Here is a 16,131-nt window from a genome sequence, read left to right on the forward strand (position 1 = left end):
CTAAAATGAACGACAGCCTTGACAAGTTCACTTCGTTTCATCTTTCATCTCATGTCCAAGTGTTCATTCTTCTCAAAAATCACAATTTGTGACATTTCGGGTACGACCACCCTGAAGTCGTGCAAGCCGAATTTCATACCAGTCCTGGCTATTGATGGCGTCTCCGTATCCCGGAGTGTCGACCACAGTGAGACGCAACTTCACGCCCCGCTCCTCGATTTCCACGGTGGATGCCTCGATCTGAACCGTCCTCTCGATTTTCTCTGTTGGAGAAGGACGGGAAGGCGAGCGCATGAAGCTCAGCAACATGACAACATGTGTGTGTGTGCCCGTGCTGGCGTTCTACCTGCTGCCCCCGGGATGATCCTCTCGGGATAGAGGTCAGTCAGGAACAGGCTGTTGATCAGGGTGGATTTCCCAAGTCCAGATTCACCTTTTGCCACAAACAAAATTAAATACCCACACAAACAACAGTCAAAGTCATCATTGGACTTGGTGCAAACCAGTTGTGCAGATAGTAACAACAACAACAAAAAAAGATACATTTGAGGACACCTATTGACACAATGCTAAATTTGACTTCACTGTTTATCTTTGCGGGCGCTATCGGGTGATTAATCCCCGCTCCCTGAGGCGTGGATGTATTTTGATTAGTAACCTGTCAGCATCACATGATGACTGATTATTATTATGAGAGCTTGTGAATTAAGAACATGCGTGCATTTGCTGGACCTGATTGGAAGCATCTACAATCACCTCTGTGTGGTTTCCTACTTTAACATGTAACTTCGACACGTTTTGGATTTTCCTAACCGCCTGGATCTCGAAGGATGTCCAGATCAGCTTCGGGGGGGATTTACGAATCAGTTTGCAAAAAAAAAAGACTAGCAATAATGATAGCAATGTATTGTTTAACATTGAATAAATCAAGTGCACGCTAACAGAGGGCGCCCTCATTTGATGTGGAAGCTTATATGAGCGATTCCACCAAATTGGTGCCATTGGCTTCGTTCACTGTGTCACAATCTCTGCAGGCACACAAGCGACATTCCACTCCGGGTTTATTTTAAAGGGGAAAAAAAGGATGAGCAGTGTGCCGAGAGCTTCCACCCTCCCCCTTTCCCAAGAGGAGGTGGGGGTAAGTCACAGCCCTCCCATCAGGAGTTTACACGGTTGCAGACTGCAGCTGAACAACTACACTGATATGCCACTTCCAATGCACACACGTTACGCTTATGCATTAAGAAAAGCTCAACACAGCAGCATTTTGCTGTGGAGTAGTTTTGTTTTTTTCGAAATAAAATAATCCCATGTCAGATTAATGAAAGCAAATACCATTGAGCGCATGATCTGAACGTAATGAAGACAGAGTCAGAAACCTACCGACAACCATAAGCGTGAACTCAAAGCCCTTTTTGACGGACTTGCGATGAACCTGATTGGGCAGGTTGGCGAATCCCACATACCCTGGTGTCTCAGGGTTAGTGAACTGGCCCTGCTGTAGAAGGAAAAACCAACATACAAGCAACAAAGAAGCTTAATTGGTGATTTGTGAGATATGAGCTAGTTGTTACTGGCTAAGTCTGTTAATGAGTGGCAAAAGATGGATGCTTGCACAGTACTACCACCACACCTCATTCCAGCGCTTTGCCCAAAAAGTCATCACAAGACTAAACATTTATGTCATCCATCTAGGACTTGCTTGACTAAAACTAACAAAAGATAAGCGACAACTATGCCAAACAACTTCGACCATCTTCATTTCAGTCAGTCAGTAGGCTATGTTTTTTCTAGACGTGCATATTTTATACATTCATTTATCTTGCATCTAGAAAAGTTCCATGCTAAAGAAGTGCAGTTCGCGCTTTTTTTTCCCCCACAGAAAATTTGAAGTGATTAAGATGTAGACCTGTTTACATTACTGTTGCAATTTGATTTATGACTTACAGGCATGTTAATGTCGCACTACTTTGGTTGAATTTTGTCAAGTCGTCATCGTGAACGCTTAAGAGACTGCAAGTCAAAGTTAAGCAGGGTTTTGACTTTTGCCACAGTAATTTGTGACTTGCTTGAAACTTGAAGGTAAGATTTGAGACTTATGGACTTCCTCAAACCTCTGCATTATAAGCGATCACAAAATGAATGCACATAAAGATGTGAAGCTGATCTTGTGACTTACCTTCATTTTGTCACCGTGCGACATGATTTTTCCTCACTGCTCCTGGAAGGACAGACAACACGTTTCATCGCCTCCCCCCCAAAGAAACGTCAATGCCTTTGCAAATCCTTTTTGTAATGGCAATCGTAGTGCTAAATTCTCATGCCTGAATGCTTCCAAGCCTTGGTAGTGTGAGAGACAGGAAGTCTGGTTTGCTTTGTGCGAGAGCTCAAATGTCACCCGACACAAAAAAAAAAATGCTTCGTTTCCTGTGTGAGCTACATTACAGCTTGTGTTATTCTTTGTCGGCTATTATTACTCGCTGTCAAAGTAGTTTCACGTCGAATTTCGCAGTTTCGGTCTAAACATTGACGAATGACTCTTCTGGCATTCAATACATGTAGAGGCGACACGTTTGGTGGTGGTAAACTCGATGAAATAGTATGAAAAGAAAACAATGTTCCTACTCTTGAGGTTGTACTCTAGACGGTGACTCCTGCACAAAACGCTGATTGTTTTTCGACTGCACTTCAAAGCTTAAAAGTCATACAGGAAAGCCAGCCACGTCATTATTATTAGACCAAACAATTGATAGCTCCAGACTTCCAACAACTGGATTTAACAGTATACAAGGTACACGTAATTTAACAATCGTTTTCACGTGCGGAAATTTGCACCATTTGTAAAGATAGCGTCTAAGGATCGTAAACGCTATCTTTATAACGGTTAATGCTCAAGTGGGTGTGGAACGTGGCTGATGGGTGACGGCCGCGAAAAAATCGTGTCCGCCTTGGCGATGACAGGAACCACATTGACCTTATTGTGGATGGCCTTCATGAACTGAACGTCCAGGGGTTTCAAGCTGGGAGGAGCAGGAAACAAGCGGGCGTGTCAACAAAAAGAGGGTGGAATATTTTGCGATGAAAGCTGTTCTGTTAAGCAATGGGGGTAGGAGGGGGGAGACGTTGCCGGCCGGACTCACCCGTGGCCGAGCGGAGAGATGAAATAGAAGCAGCAGTGAACTCTGTTGTCCACGATGTGGCGGCGATTTAGACCGCTCTCATCGTGGAGGTAGCGTTCGAATTGATCGTCAATGTAGCTGATGATGGTGCTGAAACTGGTCCAAGAAAAAAAATAAGTTATATTTCCTGCTCCCGTCGTAGCTGCCTGTGAATTCCAGAAGTGTAGGATGAACCTAAAATGAACGACAGCCTTGACAAGTTCACTTCGTTTCATCTTTCATCTCATGTCCAAGTGTTCATTCTTCTCAAAAATCACAATTTGTGACATTTCGGGTACGACCACCCTGAAGTCGTGCAAGCCGAATTTCATACCAGTCCTGGCTATTGATGGCGTCTCCGTATCCCGGAGTGTCGACCACAGTGAGACGCAACTTCACGCCCCGCTCCTCGATTTCCACGGTGGATGCCTCGATCTGAACCGTCCTCTCGATTTTCTCTGTTGGAGAAGGACGGGAAGGCGAGCGCATGAAGCTCAGCAACATGACAACATGTGTGTGTGTGCCCGTGCTGGCGTTCTACCTGCTGCCCCCGGGATGATCCTCTCGGGATAGAGGTCAGTCAGGAACAGGCTGTTGATCAGGGTGGATTTCCCAAGTCCAGATTCACCTTTTGCCACAAACAAAATTAAATACCCACACAAACAACAGTCAAAGTCATCATTGGACTTGGTGCAAACCAGTTGTGCAGATAGTAACAACAACAACAAAAAAAGATACATTTGAGGACACCTATTGACACAATGCTAAATTTGACTTCACTGTTTATCTTTGCGGGCGCTATCGGGTGATTAATCCCCGCTCCCTGAGGCGTGGATGTATTTTGATTAGTAACCTGTCAGCATCACATGATGACTGATTATTATTATGAGAGCTTGTGAATTAAGAACATGCGTGCATTTGCTGGACCTGATTGGAAGCATCTACAATCACCTCTGTGTGGTTTCCTACTTTAACATGTAACTTCGACACGTTTTGGATTTTCCTAACCGCCTGGATCTCGAAGGATGTCCAGATCAGCTTCGGGGGGGATTTACGAATCAGTTTGCAAAAAAAAAAGACTAGCAATAATGATAGCAATGTATTGTTTAACATTGAATAAATCAAGTGCACGCTAACAGAGGGCGCCCTCATTTGATGTGGAAGCTTATATGAGCGATTCCACCAAATTGGTGCCATTGGCTTCGTTCACTGTGTCACAATCTCTGCAGGCACACAAGCGACATTCCACTCCGGGTTTATTTTAAAGGGGAAAAAAAGGATGAGCAGTGTGCCGAGAGCTTCCACCCTCCCCCTTTCCCAAGAGGAGGTGGGGGTAAGTCACAGCCCTCCCATCAGGAGTTTACACGGTTGCAGACTGCAGCTGAACAACTACACTGATATGCCACTTCCAATGCACACACGTTACGCTTATGCATTAAGAAAAGCTCAACACAGCAGCATTTTGCTGTGGAGTAGTTTTGTTTTTTTCGAAATAAAATAATCCCATGTCAGATTAATGAAAGCAAATACCATTGAGCGCATGATCTGAACGTAATGAAGACAGAGTCAGAAACCTACCGACAACCATAAGCGTGAACTCAAAGCCCTTTTTGACGGACTTGCGATGAACCTGATTGGGCAGGTTGGCGAATCCCACATACCCTGGTGTCTCAGGGTTAGTGAACTGGCCCTGCTGTAGAAAGAAAAACCAACATACAAGCAACAAAGAAGCTTAATTGGTGATTTGTGAGATATGAGCTAGTTGTTACTGGCTAAGTCTGTTAATGAGTGGCAAAAGATGGATGCTTGCACAGTACTACCACCACACCTCATTCCAGCGCTTTGCCCAAAAAGTCATCACAAGACTAAACATTTATGTCATCCATCTAGGACTTGCTTGACTAAAACTAACAAAAGATAAGCGACAACTATGCCAAACAACTTCGACCATCTTCATTTCAGTCAGTCAGTAGGCTATGTTTTTTCTAGACGTGCATATTTTATACATTCATTTATCTTGCATCTAGAAAAGTTCCATGCTAAAGAAGTGCAGTTCGCGCTTTTTTTTCCCCCCACAGAAAATTCGAAGTGATTAAGATATAGACCTGTTTACATTACTGTTGCAATTTGATTTATGACTTACAGGCATGTTAATGTCGCACTACTTTGGTTGAATTTTGTCAAGTCGTCATCGTGAACGCTTAAGAGACTGCAAGTCAAAGTTAAGCAGGGTTTTGACTTTTGCCACAGTAATTTGTGACTTGCTTGAAACTTGAAGGTAAGATTTGAGACTTATGGACTTCCTCAAACCTCTGCATTATAAGCGATCACAAAATGAATGCACATAAAGATGTGAAGCTGATCTTGTGACTTACCTTCATTTTGTCACCGTGCGACATGATTTTTCCTCACTGCTCCTGGAAGGACAGACAACACGTTTCATCGCCTCCCCCCCAAAGAAACGTCAATGCCTTTGCAAATCCTTTTTGTAATGGCAATCGTAGTGCTAAATTCTCATGCCTGAATGCTTCCAAGCCTTGGTAGTGTGAGAGACAGGAAGTCTGGTTTGCTTTGTGTGAGAGCTCAAATGTCACCCGACACAACAAAAAAAACGATCTGCTTCGTTTCCTGTGTGAGCTACATTACAGCTTGTGTTATGCTTTGTCGGCTATTATTACTCGCTGTCAAAGTAGTTTCACGTCGAATTTCGCAGTTTCGGTCTAAACATTGACGAATGACTCTTCTGGCATTCAATACATGTAGAGGCGACACGTTTGGTGGTGGTAAACTCGATGAAATAGTATGAAAAAACAATGTTCCTACTCTTGAGGTTGTACTCCAGACGGTGACTCCTGCACAAAACGCTGATTGTTTTTCGACTGTACTTCAAAGCTTAAAAGTCATACAGGAAAGCCAGCCACGTCATTATTATTAGACCAAACAATTGATAGCTCCAGACTTCCAACAACTGGATTTAACAGTATACAAGGTACACGTAATTTAACAATCGTTTTCACGTGCGGAAATTTGCACCATTTGTAAAGATAGCGTCTAAGCACCGTATATGCTATCTTTATAACGGTTAATGCTCAAGTGGGTGTGGAACGTGGCTGATGGGTGACGGCCGCGAAAAAATAAAACATTTGAATCCTGGTCTCATCCCGAAAAGCTGATGGAGAGAGGTGAAAATCAACGCGGTTAACTTAGCATTCATAGCATTATGGATAAGTTTCTCACTAAATAGCTGATTAGCTTCTCGTGTGTTTAACTCGCGAAGCTAATTTTAGCCAACTAGCTACAGCGAGCCGAATCAAGTTTTATGTGAATAATTTTCTAAAAAGTGATGAGCTTATTTAAAGATTAAACATTACCTTAAGCGTCCGCTAGGAAATTGATTCCGGAGGGATTAGAGAGGAGCAAGAAGCAACGATGGAGAAGAACAGTTCAGCTTGGCGGACACCTCAAATTCTTCAGATTCCGGTGCACAAGGCTTCCTACAAGCAAACATACCGACCGACGGACCACAATGCACCGCGCGACCTAGGCGGCGAAAGCATTGGATACGTACGTTGACGTCGCCGCCATATCAAATGTGGAAAAGTCAAGGATCCGTGAGGGGGCCTTATTTATGGAAGCCCATGCCTGCCCATAAAAAAGAAAAAGAAAAAAGAATCAGATCTTTTTTTTACTGTCAGAAGTCCATTTCTGGCAGTGATTTTGTTTAACAGCTAACGACCAACACCGTAACAATAACAACAGTCATGATAAAGAATTATTATTTTTTAACTGTCGGATGTCTATTTCGGCCATTTTACATTATGATATTTATGATTAAAAAGTAAAATATGTTTCCGTGTTGTCGTGGCTCGTTGGTCTAGGGGTATGATTCTCGCTTTGGGTGCGAGAGGTCCCGGGTTCAAATCCCGGACGAGCCCTATATTTTTTTCTTGCTTATTTCTTCAATTTTGCACTAATAATTCACAGTTAACACAATTAACAGTTCTGAATTCGAAGAAGCATGCTGGCGTTCCAGCGTGGAGTTTGCATGCGTTCCCCGAGCTTGTGTTGTTTTTCTGTAGGTACTCCAGTTTCGTCCCACATTCCAAAAGATGCATGTTAGTTTTATTTGACGACTCAAAATGCGGCTGTGGATGGTTGTCTCCTGTATGTTTCTTGTGACTATCTGGCCACCACTCCAGGCTGTACCAGAGTACCTCTTACACAAGACTACTAGATATGCTGTGATGTTTTCACAGTGCTATTTACATTTAAACATTCAGTTGATTAAATATGGTTTGACACGTCAGAGTAGAACAGTTTGGAGGACCGAATGGTAGTTAGACCACCTCGTTCTTCTATCAGCAGCACTAATACTTAATTCCAGCTCCGGGGCTGATATGCCACTTCCAATGCACACACGTTACGCTTATGCATTAAGAAAAGCTCAACACAGCAGCATTTTGCTGTGGAGTAGTTTTGTTTTTTTCGAAATAAAATAATCCCATGTCAGATTAATGAAAGCAAATACCATTGAGCGCATGATCTGAACGTAATGAAGACAGAGTCAGAAACCTACCGACAACCATAAGCGTGAACTCAAAGCCCTTTTTGACGGACTTGCGATGAACCTGATTGGGCAGGTTGGCGAATCCCACATACCCTGGTGTCTCAGGGTTAGTGAACTGGCCCTGCTGTAGAAAGAAAAACCAACATACAAGCAACAAAGAAGCTTAATTGGTGATTTGTGAGATATGAGCTAGTTGTTACTGGCTAAATCTCTGTCAATGAGTGGCAAAAGATGGATGCTTGCACAGTACTACCACCACACCTCATTCCAGCGCTTTGCCCAAAAAGTCGTCACAAGACTAAACATTTATGTCATCCATCTAGGACTTGCTTGACCAAAACTAACAAAAGATAAGCGACAACTATGCCAAACAACTTCGACCATCTTCATTTCAGTCAGTCAGTAGGCTATGTTTTTTCTAGACGTGCATATTTTATACATTCATTTATCTTGCATCTAGAAAAGTTCCATGCTAAAGAAGTGCAGTTCGCGCTTTTTTTTCCCCCACAGAAAATTTGAAGTGATTAAGATGTAGACCTGTTTACATTACTGTTGCAATTTGATTTATGACTTACAGGCATGTTAATGTCGCACTACTTTGGTTGAATTTTGTCAAGTCGTCATCGTGAACGCTTAAGAGACTGCAAGTCAAAGTTAAGCAGGGTTTTGACTTTTGCCACAGTAATTTGTGACTTGCTTGAAACTTGAAGGTAAGATTTGAGACTTATGGACTTCCTCAAACCTCTGCATTATAAGCGATCACAAAATGAATGCACATAAAGATGTGAAGCTGATCTTGTGACTTTCCTTCATTTTGTCACCGTGCGACATGATTTTTCCTCACTGCTCCTGGAAGGACAGACAACACGTTTCATCGCTTCCCCCCCAAAAGAAACTTCAATGCCTTTGCAAATCCTTTTTGTAATGGCAATGGTAGTGCTAAATTCTCATGCCTGAATGCTTCCAAGCCTTGGTAGTGTGAGAGACAGGAAGTCTGGTTTGCTTTGTGTGAGAGCTCAAATGTCACCCGACACAACAAAAAAAACGATCTGCTTCGTTTCCTGTGTGAGCTACATTACAGCTTGTGTTATGCTTTGTCGGCTATTATTACTCGCTGTCAAAGTAGTTTCACGTCGAATTTCGCAGTTTCGGTCTAAACATTGACGAATGACTCTTCTGGCATTCAATACATGTAGAGGCGACACGTTTGGTGGTGGTAAACTCGATGAAATAGTATGAAAAAACAATGTTCCTACTCTTGAGGTTGTACTCCAGACGGTGACTCCTGCACAAAACGCTGATTGTTTTTCGACTGTACTTCAAAGCTTAAAAGTCATTCAGGAAAGCCAGCCACGTCATTATTAGACCAAACAATTGATAGCTCCAGACTTCCAACAACTGGATTTAACAGTATACAAGGTACACGTAATTTAACAATCGTTTTCACGTGCGGAAATTTGCACCATTTGTAAAGATAGCGTCTAAGGATCGTAAACGCTATCTTTATAACGGTTAATGCTCAAGTGGGTGTGGAACGTGGCTGATGGGTGACGGCCGCGAAAAAATACATTTGAATCCTGGCCTCATCCCGAAAAGCTGATGGAGAGAGGTGAAAATCAATGCGGTTAACTTAGCATTCATAGCATTATGGATAACTTTCTCATTAGATAGCTGATTAGCTTCTCGTGTGTTTAACTCGCGAAGCTAATTTTAGCCAACTAGCTACAGCGAGCCGAATCAAGTTTTATGTGAATAATTTTCTAAAAAGTGATGAGCTTATTTAAAGATTAAACATTACCTTAAGCGTCCGCTAGGAAATTGATTCCGGAGAAATTAGAGAGGAGCAAGAAGCAACGATGGAGAAGAACAGTTCGGCTTGGCGGACACCTCAAATTCTTCAGATTCCGGTGCACAAGGCTTCCTACAAGCAAACATACCGACGGACCACAATGCACCGCGCGACCGCGGCGGCGAAAGCATTGGATACGTACGTTGACGTCGCCGCCATATCAAATGTGGAAAAGTCAAGGATCCGTGAGGGGGCCTTATTTATGGAAGCCCATGCCTGCCCATAAAAAAGAAAAAGAAAAAAGAATCAGATCTTTTTTTTACTGTCAGAAGTCCATTTCTGGCAGTGATTTTGTTTAACAGCTAACGACCAACACCGTAACAATAACAACAGTCATGATAAAGAATTATTATTTTTTAACTGTCGGAAGTCTATTTCGGCCTTTACATTATGATATTTATGATTAAAAAGTAAAATATGTTTCCGTGTTGTCGTGGCTCGTTGGTCTAGGGGTATGATTCTCGCTTTGGGTGCGAGAGGTCCCGGGTTCAAATCCCGGACGAGCCCTATATTTTTTTCTTGCTTATTTCTTCAATTTTGCACTAATAATTCACAGTTAACACAATTAACAGTTCTGAACTCGAAGAAGCATGCTGGCGTTCCAGCGTGGAGTTTGCATGTGTTCCCCGAGCTTGTGTTGTTTTTCTGTAGGTACTCCAGTTTCGTCCCACATTCCAAAAGATGCATGTTAGTTTTATTTGACGACTCAAAATGCGGCTGTGGATGGTTGTCTCCTGTATGTTTCTTGTGACTATCTGGCCACCACTCCAGGCTGTACCAGAGTACCTCTTACACAAGACTACTAGATATGCTGTGATGTTTTCACAGTGCTATTTACATTTAAACATTCAGTTGATTAAATATGGTTTGACACGTCAGAGTAGAACAGTTTGGAGGACCGAATGGTAGTTAGACCACCTCGTTCTTCTATCAGCAGCACTAATACTTAATTCCAGCTCCGGGGCTCAGTCGAATGGCAAATATATTGTGTAAAGCCTTTCTGACTGTCTATCTGTGTTTTTCTCCCTCTAGCCTCCATAAGAGCCATGAGATAAGTTGGTAAATAGTAGTCTATTCCCTTTGCTGTTGCAGCAAGCATATCTTGAGCACACGGGGGAATAACGTTATTTCCATAAGCTTCTTAGTTGCTCTGGGCTCTGTCATTTGTATGGTGGCTTCGTGTGATGACTTCAGATGTGATTTTACATTTCTAGAATGTCTTAAGGCTAGCCACTTATAACAGGGGCAAAGGGGTCCTATTCTTGAATTATGTAGCAGACATGTTGATAACTGATAATTATGAGGTGCCGTATAATGTGAGGATAATTTGGTGAATATGAACTTACTTGATGTGTTTGTAAGAGAGTTTTTTTGTGTGAGTGAGTTTTTATGATGGGTGTGAGAGTTTTTCCTGTGTTTGAAAGTTTTTATTCTCAGTGACTTTTTTATTGCCAGGTTAGAATTGTTTTTTGGTGTGCATGAGATTTTTTTGGGTGATCTGTGACTGATTGTTGTTGTTTTGTTTCTGGTGTTGTCTCTGGGTTTCTGGTCAGTGTTGTGGTGTGCGTACAATTTTTGCTGTAGGTTGTGTGCAAAGGCAGGATTCAACATTAACGGTGGCCCCCCAGGGGGATTTGATTTTTTTTTTTTGGGGGGGGGGGGGAGGGCCTTTTGGGGTGTAAGAGATTTTTCATATGTGAGAGGGTTTTGGTTGTGTGTGAGAGCCTTTTGGTCTGCAAGAGAGTTTTCTTGGTGCATGTGTGACCCTTTTTGGGGCATGAGATTCGGAAATGGTTCTTTGACATGTGAGAGAGTTATTTTAAATTTTTTTTAGGGTGTGTGTGTGAGAGAGGTCTATTTACACAACCTTCCCATCTATCGTAGCCAATAATGTCCACTTTCCAAACAGCACTTGATTTACGCTATAACATATTTTTAATCTGCTGCTGTGTTGGCACAAAAGTCGCTCATAAATGTACATCATTGACTGCTGACTTGCTTGTGTTGCAAACTAGCTGATAGGGACCAGCGCGGTAACATAACGCTCAGGTTTATCCTCCTAGCCCTGGAGGAAGCGTATTAATTTGGAGGTCTTATGAAATGATTTGTTGGCTAAAGATCTATTTTCCACTCCCCCCATCTCTGTCTACCGCCGCAGGGTCAACCAAAGCATATTCCATTGTCAAAGTGTCAGGAGGAAAGCTATTAAAAAAAAGCTTGACTTTTCTTAAGTATCACGAGAATAAGTACATGGTTTAGTGAAATCCCTCCCTAAGAGCACTGAAAATCTTTGGGGATTTTCCTCCTAAAATATTGCCTAATGGACGACTCAGGAGTGTCAAAAAAGAGCCTTGTTAGCCATGAATGCATTTCTGGGGATTGGATTTGATTATTTTAGGAGCGAAAACACCAAAAGAATTATGTGCAACTATGATGGAACTTTTCAGTTATCTAGAAAGTTTTGCCTTGGTTCATTCACATAAGAATATGGCATCTATCATAAAGTGGAGGTGATTTTATTACTTTTGGAGAGTGCACGTAAATCACAGGGGGTTATTGAACTTTTTGGGTCGCCTGATAAGGAGAGGTTTTTTTCAAAGAACGACTACGCCCTTACCCAAACAGCATGTTTGCCTGATTCACTTCTAAATGTTTTCAGAAAGCAAAAAAAAAAAAAAAAAGATCACAACAAATTCAAAGCCCAGTTACCTGTCCGTTTCTTTCTCCACCATGACTCCATAATCCACCTGAGTGCACGGACGACAGTTTTGACATAAGAAGAAAAGACAGACTTCCCAAGGAGATGGGGCAGTATCTTCAGAGCCTGCGGATAACCGGATTACCACCGACATTTTGTGCGGCTGGCACTTTTTCTTATTACCCATTTCAAGCAACAACACCCCCGACGCCGCCCTTCCCTGCTGCTCTTTCTTAGAAGTCACGCCAAATACACAGTAGCACATACTCCAATTTATAGTTCGAGCTGCTGGCTTAAACACTATTAGAAGCACTGGCCTATATTTCAAACCTAAATTCTTATATTTGTTCCATGAAACTGTGTTCTTTATAGTCCGATTCATTTTGTAGCATTTCTTTTGGCTGCTTCTAGTTCGTGTATGGATGAGATTTTTTTTTCTCCGTCCAATCAGATTTCAGCATCTGTGTGTTGCCATGTGAATCTCATTTGGCAACAACAGGTGTACACGACTTGGCCATCAGGGACAATAAGATAATACGCACATACAGACTAAATAAAAAGAACAGCAACTCCTGTAAATGACTCAGCAACTGCAGTATTGGTGTTGTTTTTTGCAGAGGATAAAGAATATATGCCTGTGAGTCTTGCTATATTGCTTGTCTATATGTGTTGCTACGTTGGCGTTCAAATACCTGTTGCATGAATTGCACCAGTTGCTCAATAATCGGCGGCTCTGGTGTGCTATGATGTGCTCTATTTACATGTTTATCATTTTTGTGCTCCACATGGAGAAGTGGCACAGTCGTGTGCTGTTTTATTGTGTTTTTGTATTGTAGTGATGGTTTTAACGATAAATACCATTTCGAAAAAATATATTTTTTTTCTTTACATATGTTCTCATATTTGTTTCATCTCGACGGGTGTCTAAAAACAGCGTGAGAATGATTAGTGTTTAGATGGGCTGATGATGCGATTCGGAACCTCCAGCACAAGTAGACAAGAGCCCGGCAATGAGGAAACGGATCAGCTGGGTGACCCCCGCTGTCCGTCACTTTATCCCCGCCGCCCTTCTGCTGAAAAGGTCTTATCACAACTGCTTTTGCTGTGCAGCTGCACTGCTGGATCTTTCCGAAACACTGGCTTTTGATTTAGGGGGGAAAATGAAAGAAAGACGTCTTACTGCGATGTTCCCTGACCTTTATTGAGCCAACGCACTGTATTTGACATAGGAAATATCTCATGACAGCAAACAAGATGCCAGAGTATCTACAGTGATTCTAAACAATTTTCAGAATATCTTTGGCAAATTCCACTCCAACGTCAAGGTAGTGTGCTGAATTTCTGACAGTTTGACTTCATTGCAAATTCAAACATTTCTCCATCAATGTCATTTCAATAACATACAAGGAGGTTAAAGCTTATATTTGATCAGATAAGGTATCATAATTACGAAAATGGTTCAAAGAAATCGATATAGACTCCCAGGACCAGTAAATGATGGCTGTGATTAATATTGATTTAGCAGGAGGTGAGGTGGAGGGGTGGGTGTTAAGCTTCTCAGAGTTGTTGCCTAGTAGAATACAGGAAACCTGCAGTGCATGTTGGGAAAGACTTTAAATTGATTTCAACAGAAGTTTTCAAAGGCTTAATACCAACACATGAGAAATGCCATAGATGGGCTAACAAATAGCACCGATGCAATGCACACTGGGGGCACGCGCTCGACTGGTTAGTATGTCCGCCTCAGAGTACAGAGGGCCAGTGTTCGATTCTGGGCTCCGGCCTTTCTGTGTGTAGTTTACTTGTTCTACCCATGCCTGTGTGGGTTTTCTCCGGGTACTCCGGTTTCCTCCCGCATTCCAAAAACATGCATGGCAGATTAATGGAACACTCTAAATTGTCCCTAGGTGTGATTGTGAGTGTGAATGGTTATATGTCAATGTGTGCCCTGCGATTGGCTGGCAATCAGTTCATATTTTGGCCCATGTCGAGTGGTCATTCATTGTATGATTTTTTTCCAGTGCATGTGTCTCATCAGAGATTTTGTGAAGCTTTAAAAGTGTCAAAAGGGAGGGGAAAAGAGGGGTGTCTTAGAAATGTTGTATTCATTTTTGAGGGGGCGGGGGGTGGGGGGATTACTGTGCGCTCTCATCTTCTCATTGGCTTGGCCCACCGTGACAGTGGAGTACAGATGAGAGCTTGACATGCTTGGTCTCTTCCATAACAAGCTTCCAACTTGCAACCAGGCTCGACACTTGTCATTCAAACAATCCAGGCTCACAGAAAACGTTTACTGCGGATTTATTACGCTTTAAAAGAAGCCCATGACGTGTTTTCCCCTTCTCTCTCTCTCTCTCTCTCTCTCTCTCTCTCCTTTTTTATTTTTTTTTTATTTGTGTAAGAGTTGACCTGAATTGTTTTAAATGAATGTGTGGTCGGATTTGGAAATGCCCAAACCATTAGACCACATCAAGAGACCAATGAACGCGTTCATGGTGTGGTCCAGGGGCCAGAGGCGCAAGATGGCTCAGGACAACCCAAAGATGCACAACTCGGAAATAAGCAAGAGGCTGGGCGCCGAGTGGAAAAAACTCAGCGATTCCGAGAAGCGTCCTTACATTGACGAGGCCAAAAGGCTCCGGGCTCAACACATGCGAGAACACCCGGACTACAAGTACAGACCCCGGCGCAAACCCAAAATTCCCCCCCAGACGGAGCGCCTCGTTTTCCCACATGTGGAGCCTTTGAAGGGATTCTCCGTGGACTCGCCCCTTCTCATCCACGGGGATAAACCCCCCACTCTGATGGCGCCGTCCCCCGTGAGACATCTCCATCGGATGGCGGAGTTCCAGTCCCCTTTGCGCGGCTATAGCTCGCCCGCCTTCGGGTACCACTCCGGGGCTGTGGTCGGGGGTTTGGCTTGCCTCGGGCAGCACACCCACGCGTCGCACGGTAGCCCCTACGTGGTGCCGTGCAACTGTGGAGCGTGGTCGGCGGCCGGTGTGCAGCCCCATGTGGCTTACATTCTACTCCCGGGAGGGATGAGCAAGAGCGGCTTGGACGCGTACGCAGCACCTGGAGCCAGTGCGTAAATGGACTTCAGGGACACCTCGAATTGAGATGAAAATACTCGGCGAACACATGGGATGGTTCATCAACGCATTTTTGGACCGCGTGGGAAATATTTGCTGTTGATGTGACGTTCAGCTCGTCCCATCAGGGGTCGCCACAGCCCAAATTTGGCGCAACATTAAACATCCATCCATTAACACGAATTATAAATATTTTGTTTCTGAAAAATTTCTGAACGATTGACGTCTGAATATATGTGTCGACAGTTGCACGAACTTAACATGAAACTCCGCAAAACCTGAAACATTGCATAATTTACAGACAATTCAAATTCTTTGAAAATTGACCCTTTGTTGATCCTTCTGAACACTGAAAAAATGTGTGTGGAAAAATGAGTTGAATTTACTCAATTTTAATTTGACAAGTGGTTGCAAAAAATAAAATCATCGATTTTTTTTAATAAGATGTAATGTCTACTAAAAATGTATCTGGATCCAGAGAATTTCATTTCGTGAAAACACTTGCCAAAATAAAATGTAAATAAAAAAATCAGTCAAGGAAACAAAATCCTCAATTTATTTGTCAATATCACACGTGATACGTTTTGCTTTGACGGTTGAAGTGCATAAGGCAGGTGACAGAAAATCACCCACGTGAACACGTGCCGCGCAAAATACAAAAATAAAATTCTGTGCCACTACTAGTCAAAATAAATGTTTATGCATAATGATATACATAGTTGACATCTTAAGATATTAGTCAACAAATCATTACGTTAATATCACAA

At 42.7% G+C, this 16,131-nt stretch overlaps 2 protein-coding genes and 2 non-coding genes across 5 annotated transcripts in view; 3 read left to right on the forward strand and 1 right to left on the reverse strand.

Annotated features, from left to right (window-relative positions):
* septin2 (septin 2) overlaps positions 1 to 9,664 on the reverse strand; it is a 14,445-nt gene extending 4,781 nt beyond the window's left edge. The window contains exons 1-7 of one of the 2 annotated variants that reach the window (XM_019877797.1): positions 9,524 to 9,664; positions 8,533 to 8,574; positions 7,735 to 7,849; positions 3,700 to 3,786; positions 3,493 to 3,616; positions 3,141 to 3,275; positions 2,948 to 3,020 (exon numbers count right to left, since the gene is read on the reverse strand). In XM_019877797.1, the coding sequence (XP_019733356.1) occupies positions 2,948 to 3,020; positions 3,141 to 3,275; positions 3,493 to 3,616; positions 3,700 to 3,786; positions 7,735 to 7,849; positions 8,533 to 8,556 (558 nt within the window). In that variant the 5' untranslated portion in view covers positions 8,557 to 8,574; positions 9,524 to 9,664. Of the gene's footprint in view, positions 1 to 2,947; positions 3,021 to 3,140; positions 3,276 to 3,492; positions 3,617 to 3,699; positions 3,787 to 4,736; positions 4,852 to 5,533; positions 5,576 to 6,529; positions 6,683 to 7,734; positions 7,850 to 8,532; positions 8,575 to 9,523 lie in introns of those variants that run through there. The other variant, XM_019877796.1, reaches the window with a different exon arrangement.
* trnap-ugg (transfer RNA proline (anticodon UGG)) lies at positions 7,022 to 7,093 on the forward strand. The gene has a single exon. It is a non-coding gene; the product is annotated as a tRNA-Pro (tRNA).
* A 345-nt stretch (positions 9,665 to 10,009) lies between the features above and the next one.
* trnap-ugg (transfer RNA proline (anticodon UGG)) lies at positions 10,010 to 10,081 on the forward strand. Its single transcript has one exon. It is a non-coding gene; the product is annotated as a tRNA-Pro (tRNA).
* Positions 10,082 to 14,663: 4,582 nt separating this feature from the next.
* LOC109520476 (transcription factor Sox-14) lies at positions 14,664 to 15,705 on the forward strand. The gene has a single exon (XM_019877711.1). The coding sequence runs from the start codon at positions 14,696 to 14,698 to the stop codon at positions 15,362 to 15,364; it is 669 nt and encodes a 222-aa protein (XP_019733270.1). The 5' UTR covers positions 14,664 to 14,695; the 3' UTR covers positions 15,365 to 15,705.
* The last annotated feature ends 426 nt before the right edge of the window (positions 15,706 to 16,131 follow it).

The sequence above is a fragment of the Hippocampus comes genome, unplaced genomic scaffold (assembly GCF_001891065.2).
Source record: "Hippocampus comes isolate QL1 unplaced genomic scaffold, H_comes_QL1_v1.1 scaffold317, whole genome shotgun sequence".
NCBI lineage: Eukaryota > Metazoa > Chordata > Actinopteri > Syngnathiformes > Syngnathidae > Hippocampus > Hippocampus comes.